The sequence below is a fragment of the Mesitornis unicolor genome, unplaced genomic scaffold (assembly GCF_000695765.1).
Source record: "Mesitornis unicolor isolate BGI_N332 unplaced genomic scaffold, ASM69576v1 scaffold39999, whole genome shotgun sequence".
NCBI classification, from domain to species: domain Eukaryota; kingdom Metazoa; phylum Chordata; class Aves; order Mesitornithiformes; family Mesitornithidae; genus Mesitornis; species Mesitornis unicolor.
Window position 1 is genome coordinate 532 of NW_010208634.1, and position 21,383 is coordinate 21,914.

Genomic DNA, 21,383 nt, shown 5'->3' on the forward strand with positions numbered 1-21,383 from the left:
GAACAAAATGGTCCATCTTGGAAAACTGCTCTCTTTTCACTTGGCTAACATCTACTACTGCTTGAAAAACTGCAGCCAGCTTTCCTAAGAGCCGCATAAATGGTTTACAGAGAATTGGTGGAAATTGCTGCTACTGGACAATCAAAAATTGCTACCAAAAATTAAATTAAATGCCCTCTGCTCTGCAGTGCTTCCTTAGAAAGCTTTGTTGAGGCATTCACCGGGTGCATCCAATCCACTTCTGTATGACTGAAGGATATTGCCACATCAAGTCTTGGATTGTAAGTATCCTCTTCAAAGAAAAAAGATATTCTGAAGGTTGTCATCCATCTCACAGATTTACCACTGCAGTCAAGATCTGGCTTCACCAGCCACTTGATAGTTTGCCTCTGTGTCAATTCGTTGTTGCGAATCCAATAGTCGATTACCATTTAGCAGTTATGGTTTTGAAAAACAGTTCTCGATCTAGTGGTTAAAAAAAAAAAAAGGAATAATCTTAAGGTCGTAGGGTTTACATACAGCTTGTGTCATGTACCACTGCCATGGTTTAGAGTAAATGGAATGATGACCTAGTAAAAGAAAAGTGAACTCCTCCAGAGGTCTGATCCAGTCCAGAATGGCTGCTGCACAGCTCAAGACACCATCGCGTTCCAAGATGCACTTGAATTTCTCTTCTCCTGCTCAGAAACACACGTCCAAATTCAGTTGGCATACAACTATAAAGTTCCAGTTCAGATATCTGAAGCAGTTACCACAGGGTGAATTCAATCAACAAGAGGCGAGGAGAGAAAAATAAATCAGGCGCAAAGTAAAAATAAAGCAAAAGTATCTAGTGGTTGTTTTAAAAAAATAAAAAAAAAATTAAAAATAAAGACAGCAATAGTGCTAAAGAAACAGCATTTGAAGAAATTGTTTTTAAAAAAAGAACACGCGATTGGACTGAAGGGGATAGGCACATCTGGTTTTCTACTGTCTTCCCAACCTTCTTGGATATATTTCTGTCTGCAACACGGTGGACCCAACAGTTTTTGAGCTGTATTTGGTGATCAAAGCATGTGGATACGGAGCTGTCGTTATAAAGCTTACTCTCCCTGTGGGTCTCATTGTCAGAGCCACACTTGCTCGATGTGCAGAAACTCCACAAGAGGAATCATCAGGACTGTTCCTGCTTACCTTACACACCTCTCTCCAGTTTTAGAAGGGGAAAAAAATTAACTACTTCCCGTACCATTGCATTCAAAGCAGAAAGATCTTTCTTTTGTATCTGCTTAGCTTTCTAAGCAGTTGGGTAAGCTTCAGGAATACAATATAGGTTATTTATGCCAAAGAGAATATACTAGTTCAGGAGTTCATGGAGAATTGGCGAAATGATCAAGATGTTCCAAGGATAAATGATCCGTCAAACTGCGTAGACGACTAAGGTGAAGGTCAACTGGTGTCTAACCCAGTGTGACAGGCACTTATTTCCACATGGTTGGACCTCATTAAAATTCAGTCTACAGGAAAACAAAACAAAAACAAAACAGCAACACAGCTGGGTCACCTGTACCCTACAAAGTGCTTATGTCTCAACATAGCTTTCAGATCCCAGAAGGTCAATCAAACCCTGTTTGTCTCCATATGCAGTTCTCATAGATCGCCATTGCCCGTCACACCAAGGGTTGCCATCAAGCAGAAGACACGTCAGTCTTTGCAGGTGTAAACCTCTTCTCTCTGGGTACACTGCTTGCATTCCACATAGCAGCACCAGCGGACCTGGCACTGGCATGGACGGGTGACCACCCGGCTCTGTGTATTGTGCCCTCGCCCACAGCAGATGCTGTCACAGTTCTTGTCTTTGTAACATTTCCTTCCCGAAGTCCCAGGTGAGTATCTACTCATCATACAGAAGCTTGGGGAATCGTCAATGTAGACAAGATCCGTAGTCCTTGGGATTTGATCACTGTGACCAGGGATGGATTTCTTGGGTGGGGAGATGTCTCCTTCCCCCGTGGCCTCGTTGGTAGTGCTGCCCACTTTGAGTGACGTCTCATACTTTTGCTTCAGCTGCTTCCCTATTTCATGGAATGGAGAGAGCTGTCTCCAGCACGTTCGGACAGTACAGGATCCAGATACACCGTGGCATTTACAGGTTGTCTCCACTCCAGCTTTGATGACCTGCAGACACACATAGCCCCAGAAGAAAATCAGTTATGGGGGAAGAAAAGAAGGCACAGAGCAAAAATCCCCACATTTCCTAGAAGACACACCTAGGACAAAAAGTTGATGACAACCCAAAAATTATCCAGTGGAAGAGGACAGAAAACATACACTGCAGGAAATATTTATCTTAGAAGAGTCCCAGTTTCCATAAATGTGACATTTACCTGCCAGAATACTGCTTTATTGGCTAGTTAATGGTACTAGTAAAGGGTACAAAGGCTGTCCAGTGCTGGCACCCATCTATGTAGGCAGAGATCTGAACCATAGACAGTAGGAACCTTGTCCATACCACAAAATAGCAGCTCTTAAAAACAGAGTGCCATTACTTACTGGCCAAATACATGTATAACAAAGTGCATTTTCATGCAGGGTGAAGCCCAAGGCTGCCCTGGTCTCTTCTGTGCTCTCTCTTTCTCTGAAAAATTAAGATGTGAAGAAGTGGAAAACAAACCCTTGTTTGAAGGGTTCAGCAATTTCAGGTGCTTTAATGCAGTCCCCAGGATTTACTCTGCCTGTAGCACCAGCTGTAGTCAGCTTGCAAGGCTGACTTCCCACACAGGCTTTCAAGGGTAAAATCGTGAAATCTGGGTTGATGCTGCAGTGAGAAGAGTCCATCCCAGAGGGTTCAGTCCTCAGCTCATCAAGCAGCAACCTCTGGGGACTACAACAGGGCTGGTGTCTGCAGGGAGGACTAGGGGAACAGTCTTCAATTTTCAACCAGAGAGATGATGTTCAGCAGTCACTCTGCAGGAGATAAGGGGACTTGAAATTTTCAGATCAGACTCTCTGCACTAAGGGCTCCACCACTTATCCCATCATAGGCAAACAGGAGCTGCCTGATGTCAGGATGATGAACCTCAATTCCTGCCTTGATGCTTCAGCAGCTACTCGAGGTAATTGGGTCCTGAAATTGGACCAGGTAATACAGCAAGCAAGGGCACAAATGTTTACAAAGAACTTGACCCAGGGGTGGAAAAGTCACTTAGCTGTGAGAAATGGCATCACACAAGCATTTAGTGGCTGCTGCACCCAAATGTTGTCTACACAAACCACCATCTAGGGAGGAACAGGCTGCAAGGTTCAAGTCCCAAGCTAGCACAACTTCTATAAGGTATTGGCAGAACCTTCCATAACGTGTTTTCAACTATGATGGAAATGTGTATTTTATTGTCTCCACAAAAATAAAGAAAGAAATAAAGGAATCAGAGCACTTATGACGAAGATCTTCAAACTCATGGTGGAAGAGAAAGGGAAGGCATTTAAACCCTTGGAAACAGATTCTGTTCCTTCCATGTCAGGACTCTCATGTTAAACTTTGTGCCTGCTTATGCCTCTGGACTACAGCTATCAAGGGTAAGGCTTAGATTCAAATCCTTTCTTAATTACTTTTTTTTTAAATCCAAACACTTGCAGTTAGTTGTAATGAGAAATAATACTCATCTCACAGATCCCTAAAGGAGGGAAATAACTTGTTCAAGGTAACAGAAAGTGAATGTATACGCTTGATTTACTCCCAAAACAAAAGAAAGTCAGTCTCCACATAGAAAGACATCCAGGTCTTGGGGATAGCTTGCATGGGTATATCTCTCTTCAGACCACCGCAAAGTGTAAATACAGAAGGAAAAGCAGAGCCAGTGGAACCATGGTGTTCACATATGAGACGGAGGAAATGGCAAGAGAAGGTCATTTTCAATAGAAAAAGCAGCATGAGAGGGAGCAGCATTCAGGAAGGGAAGAGAAGAAAGCAAAGAGTCAATGGTTATTCAAGTTGGAAAGAGACAAATATGGTAACAGCCCCCAGGTGCTGTAAAGGACCCCATGCCCACAAGCTGACTGATGCTAAACAAAGGATCTCATTCTTTTCACTCCAATAAGGATCCTTCATGGCAAGAAAGGATTTCCATATCCTTATAAATGGCATCTAAGTGTTCTCCCCCACCTTCTCCAGAGATAGGTTTACGCTTCGGACTCCTCTATGGGCAACACAAGAGCAGAGATGTTATTTGGACGGTCCCAGATAACCTGCATTTGGTCTACAGATTGTAAACATATATTTATAGTTCTAGTTCTCCCTCCCTGCCCCTTCCCCAGAAATAGGTTACATTTTGACTTTAAATGGGTAAGGTATAACCAGTCCTTAAAATAGCAAGTTAGAACAGACTCTGTTTCATAGACCTGCCTCCTGTCAAGGTGCTACTGAAAGTGCCCTTCCTTTGGGCATCTACGGTATCTGAAAAAGGAAAAAAAAATCTCCCCCCTCCACTGCCCACTATGGCATCTGCCAACATTATGGCTTCATGACAGCAGAGGACTGGCTCTGGTCCATTTCCTGACCATCCGGTTCTTAATTATTTGGCTTCATGAGTCCTGCTGAGCACCATGTGCAAATGTGCAATAGGTCATGGACTCAGAATTGGGGTCTGGCCCAATCCTGATATTACAGAGACATTTTTAGAAAGGCACTATGCATAATACGGCCTTCAGCAAAGCCTGGCCAATGGTCACACTTCATTCCTGTGACAGCCAAGACCTTTTCAAATGCAATCCAATAATACACAGTAGCATTCAAACAAGTGACGGGTTACAGAGAGAGATGTGTTACTGCTTATAGTGCTCAGCTGGGCCAGCTTGGTTAGGGGCTGTCACGCTTTGCGTGCCAAAGTGTCTAGCCAACTCTGCAAGAAATCCCACAATGTTAGACAAGTGCATACAGAACACATTTCAACACCGAGGAAAGAAAAAAACAACGCCCTCACCCATACTTGTCCCTGATGTGAAGTCACATTTCACTGGTTGTCCAGAAGTGAGAGCTGAGTTCATGTGAAACAAAGCTCCTAGACCTGATTTCACGCCCAGACCATCAGCAAACTGGGCAAAATTGCTGAGATACTTGCAGAAGGGCTGCACACTACAGTCATTCATCAGCTCAGGCTTTTCTCAACCCTTCCACCTCTCCCAGCCCATTCGCATCTGCTCCACCTGGAAAAGGAGACTGCCACCATTTTACAGGAGATAGGAAAGCAAGAAACCAACAGGAATTGGCTCGGCTGGTAGACATGCTCTTGTGCACAGGCTTGGCTGGATTTAGAGCTAGTTGAACAAGTGATGGTCATGAAATGCAGGAGGGGAAGCTGGACAGTGTTATCAGGAACCACCTGTCCAAAGCTCAGTGTGAGAGATGGCTTGCAGGTGCAGTGTATCCAAGACATCCACATAGGGATGAAACACATTGAAAATCCAGATCCTGATGGGTTGGCAGCTACCAGGTAGCAGCAGACCTTCTGTTAGGAATAGGCATGTAGGTTTAGGCATCTGAATCACATCACCGAGCCAGGGTTGACCTCACTGAAGCAGACATTTCAGTTTAAATATCTACATTCAAGAAACACCTCTGAACTCCCACCTGACTCAGTGGAGCCAAAGCAGGCAGAGGATTTGCAGGGGAGCAGACACCTGCACATGCTTGGCTGAACAGCTCTCCAGGCTCCACCAACCATGTTGACTACATCTCCACTCACTAATGGGAGTCTAGGCTCACACGGAGGCTCCTCAGTTTAGATATCTTAACCCTTGAGCAGAATGCCACCCCCGGGACAAATCCAGGTGCCCAAATATCAGCATCAAACAGTATTTGAGGTACTGTAAAACATTGCACTTCATCACCAGCTGCCCCTTCAGAAACATAAAGGTCTCTCAAAGGGTACTGTTGTGTTATATTTAGGGAGATGTATCCCACTCTCTTTGTCTGTGCTTAACAGTGATGAACAAAACCCCTAATGAATCACAAGCTATTTTTTTCCTGACCCATTTCTAGCTCTTTGTTAAGCAGTGGCCAGGATGTCATGCACTGGTAGACCAAAGCATAAAAGGTTTCCATTGTCCCTGCTCTCATGAATGCACCAGTTCATGAAATCCAGCATGTGGCTTTTCATACGGCCACCGCACAAGTGTGGTGCATCCCAACCGCCCCATAAACCTTCTCCTTGAAGGGCCAGGGAGGGCTCAAGAATGTTATGAGGCAGCTATAGTGAAAATCCTAGAAAAATTTCTTCCCCAGACAGCCTCCCCTGCTGCTGTCAGTCACGATGCAGCTACTCAAGGCGATGTGTGATGGAGAACTGCTGCCTACGGGCCTCTCACCACCCACGAGCCAAAATGAGTCTTGGCAAAGCCCTTCTGTTTCTTGTCTCATTCTCCAGCTTCCACAAAGACCTTTCTCCTCCTGTTGTAGGCTCCTGTCAGAAAGACTTAAATCCATCTCATTCCTCCAGGAAGCAGAGCAAGACGTATCCAAGTCAGCAGGTTGCATAGACCAGGGGTGGAGAAACCTTTCCTGGCTGGGCCCTGAGACAAACAGGTAAAAGTCTACATCACTCTTTCAAGCCTGGAGGGACTTCCAGGATAGAATAAGTTATCTTTTATTACCAAAAAGTCTAGGTTACATGAGGCAGAATAAGACTTTGACACAAACTTATCGTTTTCAAGAGCCACAGATAGCTTCTGCTTTCTTTCCACGGCACATCACACAGCTCAGAACCTGAGCTGCCTCCATCCTACACAGAATTGAGCCTCTTTTGAACGCACATGGCATCACCGCTGATTTAATAAACATATTTCAACTACTCCATGGCAAGTTACCACACCACGTGCATGCTCCTATCTCGTCACAGATGTGAAGCAAGATGTGTTAGCTTAAATACAAAGCACAAAACATTTCACGCTCCCTATGGCCTAAACACCATAGCTACCACAAATCAGTAGAGCTGTAGTAATTCAGGAGTAACTGAAGTGTGTATTTGAATCCTTATTGTGTTGCATGTTGTAGAGAGCTACTATCGCAAAAGCAAAGTTGAACAAAGACAACCAATGGGTCAGGGATAGCATCACACATCAAAATTACATCCTCCCACTCTCCTCTGAACAGCCACCTGTAGTCTCACAAATAAGAGAGCAGTTTGGGGGAGAAATAAAGCTCTCTGAGCAAATTCGTTTGACTTAGGAACACAAACTCCCATTGATTGCATCGTGAGAATACCAAATACTGACAAAGTCACAATAAGGAAAACAGTTATGATAGAGGAAGACTGAACCGTCTTTATTGGTGCTTGCTGCTCAGAGGAAATTAGATAGCACTGCAGGAGCGCCTGCCCAAATGGCTTTACGAGAGCCACAGGGAAAAGGATCACAGCAGAGCATTGCTATGCAACATGTAATCCTTCCTCACAACAATGGTTTGCTACGAAGCTCAGACTAAGTGCCCCCGTAATGATCAGTCTCAGACATGCTGCAACACACAATTTCTCAGTGTTTTAGCTGAAACGCCGAGGACAGATTCCCATTCATTCCCAGCTGGGTCACGGGGCTCTGGCAGTGGTTTTCAGACAACTCTTGTCTGGGCAGCAGCAGTCCGAAGCGGACGCGCAGCCGTGGGAATTCCTCGGTTATAGCCCCGCTGTCGTCATGGCTGGTCTGCGGCTCCAAGGCTTCAAACCATTCGCTATGGTTTGGGGGAGAGGAGGGAGCAGATGAACCTCCTTAGAGGCAGCTCATCCAGGAAAAAGCCTGCCCTCGTCTTGTCTTACTTCAGAAAGGGCTCTGGGATGCTTCTTTATGAATCAAATCTCTTCCATCCTCTATATCCATATCCTACTTCAATTTAAACAGGCTTAGTTATTCTCTCAGCTCAAGTATTAATGTTCGTTTGGACAGCAGCCATGGTCCTCATTTCCTCACAGCGCTCACACGACTAGAAGACCAGACTCATCCCTTAACGCCAGCCATTGCCATTGGTTGAATTGTAGAAGTTTCACAGAATGTCAGTTTTCTTCTCCTTTTCCTTCTCCTCCCCTTTTTCCCCTATCTTGTTAAAAAATACTCCTCTTTTGAGCCTGTTCTCAAACTGTTCTTTTCAGAAAAGTTTTCCCTTTCCACTACCCTTCCTTCGTTAAAAATATGAACACTCATATTTTAGTGAAACATGCATTAAAATATAAACACTTAAACACAGACTAACATAACTCTACTTTAAATTGAGAACTTTAAAAGTATTTTTCTCCTTCAGTATTCCTAGCATACTTCACATGCTAAGAAAGCTCCACATAAACAACTAACTGCAATTACTTACGGGACACAGCAAGCAATTTTTTCCATAGTGCTCATTTCCAGGCCTTAGAAAAACTTTGTCTTAGCCAATCTCAGCCTGAAAGGAGGAGGGGAAAATCCAGAGAGCATGCTTATGCATTCCTACCTGTCATAACCTGGAGCAATTAATACTAGCAGTGGCCCTGCAAGCTGATGTACTTAGAAAGTCAAGAGCTAGTCCCAGAGAGGCTATTTGCTAGGTTTGATTTGTACCTCGGTAAAAATGCAATGCTAGATTTCTCCTGCATATGCAACCCTTAAGAAACTACCTATGGGATGCATTTTGTCTCCTTTTATTTTCCCCATACGCCAAGTGTAATACGAAGCTCACATGGAGTTTTTCCTCATCAAAAAGAGCAATTATTACACTTTGAGAGTGTAGAAAAAACAGAGATTAGCATTTAAGCTTGCCTGCTCGACATACTCTGGAATTTGACTGGAATCATGTTTGCTCATAGGAACCATATGCAATGGGATGGGTAGTGCTTGTAAACACTGTCTCTGCAACAGGAGACCAGAGTGCAAGCCTCTGCTTCGCTACGCCTGTGTGTGACCTTTAATAAGTCATTTAATCTTTCTGGGTCTCAGTTTTCCCCCTGCAAAATGGAGATACAGAAATGAAGAGGGTGGTATGCCCTGATAACATGTTACGTGATAGCTCGTGAAGTTCCTCAGACAGATGATAGCTGGGCAAACATCTACCTGATATGGAGAGTCCGTCTCCAGCGCAGGAGGCACGCTCAGCCCTTGGGATAGATCCCTGCCAGCACCGCCTAAGGGGAAAAGCCATTCCTTGCATGGACTTCTAAAACAAGCAAGTCAACAGCAAGGAAAAGTCCATACACTTCCCACTATCCAGAGCATCCCACATGGTTTCAGAGCTGCAGTCATAATGTGTCTCCAGATGGGTCTGAACTTGAACCCTACAGCAACAACAGTGACCAAGGATTCCTCAGAAACAGGCATAGTCTGCGCAGATCAAAACACATGAGTTGATATTGTGCAGAAACAATTAAGGAAGCCTCATGAAGGGTACCAGTTTCAAACAGGGATATTGCCTAAAGAGAGACCTTTCAGGGGGAGGAATTCTTTTTGTTCTTCATTTCTGCCCTCCCATGGTTTTGCACTAAACACTATTGGCTCTCAAGGAGACTGTGATTATATCCCTAACTTCAGGGTCCTGAAAGCAAAGGTTTGCTTGTGTCCCTCCTTCTGGAAGGATAAAGGGAAAAAGGAATGAGAATATGACTTTTTTTTCTGGGTAACAGCAGCCCCCTTTAATAGTGCCCCTTGGATCTGTAAGACATGCTTGACCAGACATACCTCTGGAAGAGGTCAGCACTCCTGGGATTAAGAAACTTAGCAACGCTCCAGAGAGGGAGTTGGAAAGTCATGTTTAATGATACTTTGCTGAGAAACTGGGCAAATTTAATTAAAACATCACTTACTCAAGCCCAGTGGAACTAATTGAGTGCTCTAATATTCCGACTTTTCATTAATGGGTTACAAAAGAGGGCTGCACTTGTGTGTACAAGGGAGGAAAAAGGGGGAGGATATAGAGAAGAAGAGAGCTTTAGCAAGGCTGCCCGTGCTTCATTTAATATAACCAAGAAACTTCATTGCTGGCAATGGAGCTTTAATACAGTTGACTTCCCTCACCACCACCACCACCCCCCATTCCCTTGACACATACTCACAAATCCACCCCCCAACACACACAATCTCCACCCAGGACCCTTCTAAAAGAATAGCTGAATGAGCGAGAGTAGATTTGGCAAAGGAAGGGAAATTGCTTTTTTAATAAGTGGTCTATTCAGAGCTCCTACTTTTCAATAAAGAGAAGGCTGGAGAAGTCCTGGTCTAATTACCTCATCCTCACGCTAGACAAGCTCGCCCTTTCATTAGCAATTGAGGTCATATCATATAACTTTGTGAGCCATCATGGGCACAACATGTTCAGTGATTATTTCATTGGTGGCGGCAAAATTACAGTCGGCCCATCAAGGTTGTAAAAAAAACAGAAGTAAAATAATAATTAAATGAGAACGTCTACCGAGAGACACTAAAACTAGGCGGGATAGAAGAGTGTCACCCTCGCAGAAATACACAGATTGTTTGCTAGTGTGACACCATGGAGAAACTGCCATGTTGACCAGAAGGGTCTAGTGTTGGTTGCCAAATCAGTCAATTAAGCACAGGTCCCTTTTTGCTGGGTCTCAAGGGACTTATTTATACATTTTGCCATGGTTTGGAGTAATTAGATGGGAAGGATTATATGTTGTTAAGAAACAGTGAGAGACCACCAAGCTTGTGTTATGTCTTTAACAGATATTCCTCCACCCCTTCAGCAAACACACACATGCACATCCATACATACACTGTAAGGACACCAACACACGCTGACACCACAGCAAGGTCCCGTGGCAAAGTACTCAAAAAGAAAGCCTCCTTGTCCATTCCCAGCCCAGTCCAAAGCAGTATGTAAGTACAGCAAAGATTTTGGTTCATGCACGTATAGCTTCACCGATAGACAAAATCTGTAGTTTGGTTAGAGGGAAAATACAATGGGTGCTGAGCAGGAATTCAGGACAGCGGGCTTCAGTCTCCTGCTCCATCATGGGCTCACTGCATAACCTGGGGAAAGGCACTCAGTTTGCATCTCAACTTCTGCTTAAAATGGCTGTAATAATCTTTCTGGGACTCACAAGGACAATTAACACATAGGCCACAAGAGCATCTTAGATATATATATCGAGCGCTCCAGTTCAAAATTGTTCGGTTCAAAGATTGCACAAATCAAGGCTACCTGCACTCCTTCTGTATTGCCTTTGATTCACAATTAACACATAGGAGATTTTGCCCAAATAACTACACTAGGTGAGTTCAAAGTGGTTTCAGACTGTTATAGCCACTAGGTTAGCATCTCTAGCTACTCAGCAGTTGGAAAATCTGTAAGGCAGTAGTTAGTTGATGGGCAGCTTCTTTCTTCAAAGAGTAGAGGAAACATGCCAAGTTTCACATATAACCCGCTGCCTACATCAAGCAAATATCAATAAATTCAGTGAGGGAACCTAGTACTGCCTGCTGAGCAACTCTTATCCTCCACCAGTGATGCAGCAGAAGTGGAAGCAGGGGGAAAGCAGATTGAACATGATATTAATCCACACCCAAGTATAAGTAATGCCAGATTCATTAACCATACCAAGAAGGCCAATGCTCTATCTTCAAATCAGTTTTGATATCTTGAAATCTTAAGCAAGCACTGCAAGTTTTGACCTCACAATTACAAAGCCAGCTGGGATCCTCATTTCCGATTCAAACATCTCCAGACATTTTCTAAGTGACACTATATTGTGCCAATGGTTTAGGTCCATGCACCCTGCCTATATGGACGTGTGTGCCTACGTGGACATATGTTCTCCTGATCTTGAACCACCATCATCTTAAAAGCTTCCCTCTCGACGTGCAGCTCACTTGTTCTCTGCCTGGCTTCACGGTGCTGTTGTGAATCTGGTGGGCTGCTTGGCTTGCCTTTTAACCAGACTAAGATACAATTATTCTAGGAGCATAAATGGAGAAGTTGTTTCAACCACTGCTGCAAACAGGCAAGGAAAGCTGTCAGACAGCAATACCAACTCAGCAGACACAGTGTGGGTAGACAAAAATAGGAACACCGGATCACTGACCTGCGGCAAAGGTCTTTGACTTGGATTGCCACGAGGGCTTTCAGTGTCTGGACAACCGTCACAACTGTTACTCAGCTGTTTAGCTGCAGATATTACACCACTGCCAATGACCAAGGGCCTTACCATGCCAAGTGGAGGCAGAGGATGCAAGAGAGTCCCTGACATCTTCCCTTCCCCTGGGAACTAGTTCACAGCAGCATCAGCACAAGAAAGGGGAAATACTCTCTCTCCAGCTCATCCTTGGAGTTTGTTTAGCTCCAAGTCACAAAGGCACTGGAGAGCAGAGATAGCAAGGACACCTATTCTAAATCTAAGACTTGAGTCTCAGCCATATGAGCATCCCAACTGCAGCTACTGGGGTGGAGAGCACTGGAAGGTGGGTCAAGTCCCTTGGAGAAGTTTTTTAGCCCCACCACTGCTGGAGGGGAGATATTCATGGAGTTACAAGAACATGTCAATGGAGCCTAAAGCCACAGCCCTGTAGGTTTTGATGAGACTGTATTACATGAGTCTGGAAAAGGAGGAGAGCAGGGACATCTCACAGCAATCTCCAGCATGAAATCACAGCCTCCATGGACCATTTTCTGCATTTCAAGTCCCATCTGCTACACAGTCAATTCCAAAGAGTTGGGACCGGCCTTCAGGAACAACCGACTCCGAGGATTAAAACAAATTTCATCACCCTGCAAAGCCCATTTCACACACCAAAGAGCTGCAACAGGAGTTCAGAGGCACTGAGCCTTTTAATCCAGAGGCAGAAAAGCTGTCAGCCAAAGCCAGACACCAACTAAATCCAGGATATTTCTAATCCTGATCTCAGCGCTGTCTAGGAGCATCTGGCGATGGGGAAAAAGGGGGAGACTTTTTTGCTGGCCAGCACTCACTGGTGGCATTCTCCGATACCCCAACTCTGCTGCAAGGAATGACATTTTATGCATACACACAGGAACAACTGAGCTGGGATGGCGATTCCTAGAATGCACAACTGGCTGGGCTGCATTTGCCTGGGAAACTGGAGACCCAGGTTCCCCCATCCCAGCCCCAACCCTCCATCCAATCACACGGACAATAACAAGGCTCAAAGGCTATTTATAGCCTTACAGTATGTCCCCCCTTCGAGGTTGGTGCAACGAAACACTGATCCTAGGCACCTGTGCTGGCCAATCTGAGGGATTTTCATGTTCGAGCCACTCTAGGCTAGGTACAGCCAAGCAGATTATGGGAGAAGGTGGAAAGCCCCTTCCTTCCCCTTCTCTTGCTGGGATGACCAAGCAATTGCAGACACATTTTCCTTTACATCAGTCTTGCAGGGAGGCCTTGAGCCAGGAGGGTAAAGCCTCATAGGAGGAACATGGGGTAAAGAGCAGAAAGTCTTCCAGCTGAGAGGATAAGCATGGGAAAATAAAAGGAAAAGGAGAGACCTCACACCCAAGCACTGCCAGCTGCAAACCCAGCAGCTCTAGGCAGAGTGGAAGGCTGCCAGAAAATTAGGCTGGAGGGACTTTTAGGACTGAGGTCAGTCAGAGAGAATATTCTCCACCCTGGTTCCCTGCCAGGTGTTTGTCCAGCCAGTTTTAAAGAAACCTGGCTATGGAGAGGCTAAACTGTCCATGCTTTACTGAACTACTGCAAGGAAAGCATCCCTCAGCCTGTGTTGTGGCAGCATAAATCACTTCCTCCTTGTCCTGCCACATGTAAGCCTGGAGAACCTGCCTTTCCATCCATTTGCATTGTAAGATCCTCTCCTCCCCGTGGAAAGCCAGCAATCTATCACCCCACTTCATGTTTTCTAGACCTGGACAGTCCTGGTTCTTTCCCTCTGGTCTCCTTCCAATAGTTTTGCACAACTCTTGAAGCATAATAACAAAAACATAGAATCATTAAGGTTGGAAAAGACGTCCAAGATCATTAGAAGTCCAACCATCAACCCAACACCAGCATGCCAACTAAACCAGGGCACAGCACAGCTCCATAACTAGGTCTGAAGTCTTCACCCATCCAGCAGAGGGATCACTCCATTCATTTTGCAGCCAATATTTCTGCTTCCTCACCCAAGTACAGCACCTTATTGACCCCACGAACCCCACAACAGCATGAACCCCCACCTCGAGCAGTCTGCCACGCACCTTCATGCCCACAAGGTTATTGTGGAAGTCCACCCTGGCTCGCAGGTCCTTGTTGGGCTTCCTCCCCAGGAACTCCTTGACAAACTTGTTGCTGTACTTCAGGTTGTCGCCACAGCCGCCCCACTGCCAAGCCTCGCGGTTCTCCAGGTCGGGGGCCTCGTCGCAGGTGCAACGCTCCATCCGCCCCGCACTGCACGCCTTGGCCATGGCGTGTGTCAGCCCTGCAGAGGAGATGGCGTACAAGAAGGCTGTCTCCTTAAAACCTGCAAGGGAGAGGAGGAGGTGGCTTTAATTGCAGCTGGAGCAAGGGCTAAAACACACACAAAAAAAAAGGAAATAGAGGTAAAACCCATTGTGAGAAGAGTCTGAGCAATGTCAAAGAGTTCTAGGTGCATCACTGATGGCAGAGAGGACACAGTGGAGGGCAAGGAATGATGGACAGAGGTGGCACAAGCCAAGATTCAATAACCCGAAAGAAATCTGGCCAGCTCTGTGGCTGTCACTCTGCAGACAGTATGCCTGAAAACAGAGAGATGAGCAATAGCTGAGCAGGCCATGGAGGTACCACCACCATGGCACTGCAATACCTCTACCATGGGGCCACCAAATAGCAGGAACCCACCACAGACTTCTAGTCTGATGGTTGTGATAGAAACCATGAAGGCTCCTTGTTTTTCTCTCTCCTTCAGAAAAAAAGTCACTGGATCCTATTGCAGTCCAACAGAATTGTTAACAAAAGGCATCTGAGGGCTGGGGAGCACACAGTAGCCAGCCTGTTACCCAACCTGGCACCTCACCCAAATGCCTCAAAAAAGCAGTTTACACCTCAGACCTCTTACTCACAACCTTTTTTTACGCCTCCACGCTCACCTGCAGAGATGCAACAACATCTGCTCCCCTTCAACAGGTAAACTGAGGCACAGAGAGAGACCCATGATTTCAATCTGAATTATAAAAGCCAGAAATAAAAAAGCAAATATGCCAGTATATATAGCTGCTCATTCTCCAGCTATGGAAGCCGTAAACGATTGCATATTTGAGATGCAATTCCAGAACAGCTTTGGATCCAACTCAAGAAATCCCCCACTCAAAAATAACACAAGTGGATGGTGACAGTAGTGGATATATCTGTAAGCTGGTGTGTCAACCAAGGACATGCAGAGACACTGCCAGGTCATTTTTGGAACGGTTCCTTGGGAGGTTCATGATAGTCCAAGCAAGCCCATGAGGTGCTACCCTGGCCCATCCCCAGAGTCTGCCTTCCCAAAACACTCCCAGGTGCACGATGCTGAACTTCAGCAGAAGACAGGCAGAAATTCAGCCCAGGAGACTGAGGTTTGGTCCTCCTATGGGAGCTGACTCAAACCAGATCGTGGTGGGAATTCTCTAACTTTTCTACTGCTCACCTGGAAGAAAAGTCCAGGAACCTTTCCCTCACTAGAAAGAAGGTTAAAATAAAATGGCTTAATTCTGAGGACATCATAGGGAGTGGTCAGGGTTGAGAAACTAAATTTGAGGTCTTTCTCCTTTTGTTTTCTCCCTGAAGTTTGACTACTTCCTCTGGCATCCCAGAAAAAACTTCAGCGCTGTAAACTCTCTCAGTGGGAGTGGTGGGAGAATTCTTTACATAAGTCACACAACAAAAACTTGCAGGTATGCAGACCAAACTCCTCTGGGTAGAAAATGCTTTCTAAGCAGCCTTCATCTTCTGTAGGCTTGTTCAGCTTTTTCTAGGTTATACCCTAGGTCAGATTGCCCAGACACCTATCAGAAGGATGGCACTGCTAGAGGCAGATGCTCCCAAGCCTCTGTGGTCACAGGTTATAGAACTGGCCTCACTACTTGTGCTATGAAATGGAGAGCAACCAGTGTGCTGACAGAAGGTCCTGGATGGAATAGGGCATGTAAAGTCTCCTCAGAGTCTAAGGCACTGCAATTAGCAGCACATAGCCTGGATGAGGCCCAGTTTCATAGATAGCCCAGATCTGCAACCTTCTTTAAGGCTTCCTGTTTTGAAGCACTGAATTCAGAGCAGTTGTGAAGTCTCAGCAGAAAATCAGTGCTGTGCAACCGCAATGCATCCCAGCTTTGACAGGAAGCCAGGAAGAATGGTTCATATGCCAGGTTCTCCCCCTCCATCAACCTCCCCATCAGCTTCGGCTCAGTTCCTTCCCTTCTCCATCACTAAAAGCCTCACAAATTCCCGGTGCCCATCAGCATGGGTATCATCTCGCCTGCAGGCAGCTCAAGCAGCTTCCAAGCAAGCCCATGTGACATTTGGCTCTGGCCAGATTTAAAGCCATCTCCGCCATGCACTATTTGATTGCACCAAGATATTTTGTAACAAGATAATGAGCTTTAAATCAACGCAGGCATTCTAACCCCCAGTGCATCGACAGCCTGCCATCCGCTGCTATCCAGTTTCAGCCATTTCCAAAATTGTTTGTGAGTATCCAAAGAGGATAACAAGTCCCTTAAACAATCCCCCCCTTATTTTAAGAAACAGGCTGCATCAGCCCAAACTGCAAACCAGCAGCCAGGCTGTTCTGGTGACCAAGTGCAAAATGGAAGGAGAAACATTTCTTAAGTGAAATGTGGGTTTTATTTTGTGGTTCCACCCCCCCTCCCCTTAAAAATGCTGTGATGGTCCAGGAGGAGAGGAAGCAAGCCCACAGCATTGCAATTGAATAGCTGTGTCTTAATGGGTGATACATGTGCCCCTTTGCCCTAGGGTATTGCTTGCTGCAATGCTGAACCAGGAACCAGCAGCTCCTGGAGAGGAGGAGAAAGATTTACAGGCCAGTGTGTTATGCCGCAGGAACAACATCTGAAGGATTTACAGCATCTGTGGAGGGCAGAGATATTGCAGGGGCATAAAACATGGAAGAATGAGACAGCAGGCAGAGCCTTGCAACCCTCAGCGCTGCCATTTATTACAAGGGGTCCTGACAAGGGGTGGTGGTGGGGGTCAGGTCTCTGGTATTTTAAGGCAGCTCAACTTCAGGCAGCTTTGAAACACCCCTTTCCGAGGGTTGCCCACGGGGGAGGCACATCTGAAGGAACAAGCTGTGGCCTCCAGGTGTCAGCATGAGAAAGTGCTTGGCTTTCCCAAGGCATCACTAATCCAGAGACTCCTCTGGCATGCAGGGATATTTTTAAATGTCTTGCAGCTCTGGCTGGACCTCTTGGGTTTCATAAGGACTTTCCTTGTTTCCAATGCAGTCAGTGACAGTGCATTAGTTAAGCCCCAGCGCTTCTGAATTACTCCTTCTTGCTAATTAGCGAGGGAAGGGGAGCTTTTGCTGCAAACTTCTTATCTTTGAGCACCTCAGACCCTGAGTTTCCAGGTCCAGTTCCTTTGCTGAGTGTGGGACTTTCTGGAAGTCGCTAAAGCCCTTGAGATTCACACAAGCTATCTGTAACGTGGTTCTGCTGCATTGTTAGGATCAGTTCAGAAATGAGAACTGGATTTTACTGGGAGGATGCAAGAAACCAGACTATATGAGGTAGCACAAAGGAAGGAGATAAAAATATCACATGCTCCTCCAATACTCTCTCAGCTTCTGGTCATCTCCACTTGAGCTGCTGGGAAGTGGTGTGGGAATTACCCACCACTTACACCCAGGGACCTTTTCTGTGGTTAACAGGACACAAACATTTGCAGGTTTTGCCCTGTTCCACTTGCCCCTGCTAACAGGCCAGCACAGAACAGTCCCTTTTGCCTTATTTCCCTTAACAAGGCACTTTCTTAATTTCTTTCCTGAAAGGTTGACACAATAAATATGAATAAAATAATAGTAACTTAAAAAGAGGGGACAGCTTTGGGAACTTCAACACCTTCCTCTCCAGCAACAGCTCAACTTCCAGCAGAAGCGAGGAGGAGCCATAGCCACTGGCTGCAGATACACACACAAACATCTCCAGTCTCCAAGGAGGGAAGCCATGGCCACGGAAGTGGACAGGGGTTGCTTCCCTAGTGCAGGCACATAAATCACCACCATATAGCACATCCTTTGTCTGCTGTGCACTTTCACAGATGAGCTGAGCCTGGCTTTATCTTGACCTTCTACAAGCTTTTTTTGGAGACCTCTGGGGGAGATGGTGACCCACCACCAGCAAAGGATGCACCTACAACTACCTCAAGGGAGGTTGTAGAGAGGTGGGTGCTGGTCTCTTCTCCCAGGTGATGGGGGATAGAACAAGGGGAAACGGCTCCGAGCTGTGCCAAGGGAGGTTCAGGTTAGAGATAAGGAGGAAGTTCTTTACTGAGAGGGTCGTCAGAAGCTGGAACAGGCTGCCCAGGGAGGTGGTGGAGTCACCATCCCTGGATGTATTTAAAGAGCGGGTAGATGAGGTACTTAGGGATATGGTTTAGTGGGTAGACAGGAACGGTTGGACATGATGATCTCTGAGGTCTTTTCCAACCGAGCGATTCTGTGATGATGACCGCTCTGCAAAACATCAGGGAAGCTGATGAGTGCAGAAGGTGTCAACATCCCTGACCAAGACCTCAACCCTGCTCACCTCTCTTTAGCAAGCTGGCCCGGTAGCGACCCTCCAGGGTGCAGTTCCAGCGCTCAAAGCGAAACTGGTACTGGCACTCCAGCGCGCTCATGCTGATGGCCTCCATCAGAGTCTCGGCCACGCCGGGGTCCCGTCGGCACATCCTGCGCTGCTTCTTCTCCAGCTTCAGGCGGTCACAGACTTTATAGTGGGCTTTGACGGCAGCTTCCTCCATTTCTGAGGTCAGAGGGAGGATGGTCAGGGGTTCATTCCCCGTCAGCCTGCAGAGGAAGAGTGGGAAACTGGTAAGGAGAAAGAAATACAGCCCACTACAGAAATGGGGACTGTGGTGAGATCAGGCTTTCCATGCCCAAGCACTCACATACACTTGCTGGGGGCAAGGAATGATTTTACTCTCTGCAGTGTGTGCACAAGGTGGGAGCAAGAGGAGAAAGGTAAGAAGCAATATTTAGATTTATGTCCTCTACCAGCTCTCACAGAGCTTGTTTGGACATCAGAGCTTGGCAATCTCCACCACAGGACTGTGTTGAAAACTGAAATAGGGAAAAAATAATTGAAGGTACCTAACTGCATGAACTTGGGAAACAAGGACTATAGCCACTCTCATGTGCATTAAAACAACTGAAAACACTTTAGGACATCAAACAGAACTGGCTTGGGAAGGAGGATAGGGCGATTCATCCCACACACAGACATTGACCCCAGCAGAAGAGATCCTTACATAAAACCTAGCGAGCCACAGCCTGAGGCTTGCAAGCAGGATCCAAGCAGGCAATGCTGCCAAAAGCTTTTACAAGGGAAACGAGCTCAAAAACTCTAAAAGTGACCTGAAGAAATACGTGTCCCATTCCCTCCTCCCTTGCCTTCTCCTTGCACAAGGTCCTTGACTGGTACAATGTGCAACAAAAGACACCCGTGTACTGTTCCCAGTGTCAAGTGACGAGCTGCTGGAAAAGGACCAGGCTGGCATCAGCCCCAGGGAGCTGAGAGGCTGCAGGAACATCTGCTGGGCTCAGGAGTGGGTTTTGCTGGCCAGGCTGCCCGCACCCCACAGTCCTGGCTCTGCCCGTTTTCCGGCCAGGTGCCAGTCCACGCCGTCAATGGGAACCACTATGTCGGTGTTTCGGAGGACCTGAAGACACTTTTTCCTAGCCAAAAAGGAAGAATTGCTTAAAGCCAGAATTGAAAACGTGTTGGAACATGGCAATCCTGCACAGGGATGTGTCACAGACTTGGATACCTCCATTAGTCCAGGATCACCTGTGGAAGTGGGGTGGTAGGCAAGGGAGGCGAACACATGTTCACCCCTTTGATGAATGCAGATTCAACCTGGAAAACTTTAAAACCCCACCTGTCCTATGGGAGCAGTAATTTGCTGTTTCTTTTTTTAATGAGGTTCTCTCTAATGAGTAGGACTCACCATGCCAGGAGCAGAGTCCTAGAGGGCAAGCAGCTAGGATGCTTTGACTCCCAAACTTCCTTGCACAATGGGCACAAAATCCTGGCCCGAGCCACAGCCAGCAATATCCTACACAGATCCAGTCATTACTGATGATTTAATGAGGTCAGAAAAAAAAAAATGCTGGTTTTGGTTGGTTTTTGTAGGGCTTTTTTTTTTGTGAACAAAGATGTGCAGGGAAATGTTCTCCTTCAGTAACCTTCTAAAGTGTTAGGATTTCAATAAAAAGTAGTGCAATAATAAAACTGAAGTCCGAGTGATTTGTGGGAAACATGGAAAGCTAGTGAAGCTAGTGTAACCAGTGTAAGTTTCCAAAGAAACAGGTTTTTCCCCCTAATTCAGCTCACCAAAAATGATAAGAACATCCAAAAGGCCAAATAGCAATCACTATCTGAAGCACTAACAGATGTAAAACCCTTATGTTTTTGCTCTGTCTGGATTATGACAGAGTATGGACTTGGGCTTGACTGCTCCCCAAGGAGACAGGACATCACCCAGCCCTGGTGCCTCATTAAATCAGAACTGAGGAGGCTTGTTCATGAGAAAGGTGGCTTGGTCTGAGCTTCACAGTGGCAAAATCTCCAAGACGTTCATCCCCTTCATCACTATTTCTGCTCTGAAGGTTCATTCCTGCAAGCTTTTGCAGTTGGCACAAGAAATACCCTCAGCTGGCAAAGGAGGGAGACTAAGGCATAAAAACATCTTCTACAGCTCCCCCTCCCCACTTTACTTTTCCAACTGAGCAGGTACTGTTCTGCTAAGTGTTCAGGAAAAGATAAGCTCCAAGTATCATGTAACAGATGGCTGTTGTACTGAGGAGGGACGTGGGAATTGATCCTATGGCTGCGATTTCTGCAGAGCAATTGGTGATTTTGAACCCCTTCCCCTTAGATCCTTGGCTTTGTGATACTTCAAAGCATGGTTGCTAATAGCACAGCCCAATCACACATTTCTAAAGTGGGTCCCAATAAGAATCATCTAAATAAAAACAAAATAAAGAGCCTGGGACAGGGAAAAAGTAGAAAACGGAGTTTGTGTTAAGCACACTACCATAGGACAGTCCTCCAGCAGTCACTTAGAACCAATGGATGGAAAGTCCTGGGAAACAATAGAAAAGTGATTAAATGGACCAGGTATCATCAGTGTCCATTTTCACTGCTCTGTGCAGAAGACTTAGGCAGGAGTTCACCAGCTGTAATACATGGGACATGGGGGTAACAGCCATGGTGAGCTGAGAGAGCTGGG

General features: G+C 46.0%; 1 protein-coding gene across 1 annotated transcript; it reads right to left on the reverse strand.

The window, feature by feature from the left end:
* Window positions 1-1,276: 1,276 nt before the first annotated feature.
* On the reverse strand, window positions 1,277-18,942 carry WNT9A (wingless-type MMTV integration site family, member 9A). The gene is made up of 3 exons (XM_010192580.1): window positions 18,680-18,942; window positions 14,156-14,418; window positions 1,277-2,157 (listed from the first exon to the last, which is right to left on the reverse strand). The coding sequence occupies exons 1-3, from the start codon at window positions 18,891-18,893 to the stop codon at window positions 1,684-1,686; spliced, it is 951 nt and encodes a 316-aa protein (XP_010190882.1). The 5' UTR covers window positions 18,894-18,942; the 3' UTR covers window positions 1,277-1,683.
* Between the last annotated feature and the right edge of the window lie 2,441 nt (window positions 18,943-21,383).

Excerpts from the sequence above, each read along its gene's own strand:
- WNT9A (XM_010192580.1), bottom strand. The coding sequence starts at position 18,893 with ATGGAGGAAGCTGCCGTCAAAGCCCACTATAAAGTCTGTGACCGCCTG. Across the intron at positions 14,419-18,679 it reads GGCCAGCTTGCTAAAGAGAG|GTTTTAAGGAGACAGCCTTC; the intron begins GTGAGCAGGGTT and ends TCTCCCTTGCAG. Across the intron at positions 2,158-14,155 it reads ATAACCTTGTGGGCATGAAG|GTCATCAAAGCTGGAGTGGA; the intron begins GTGCGTGGCAGA and ends GTGTGTCTGCAG.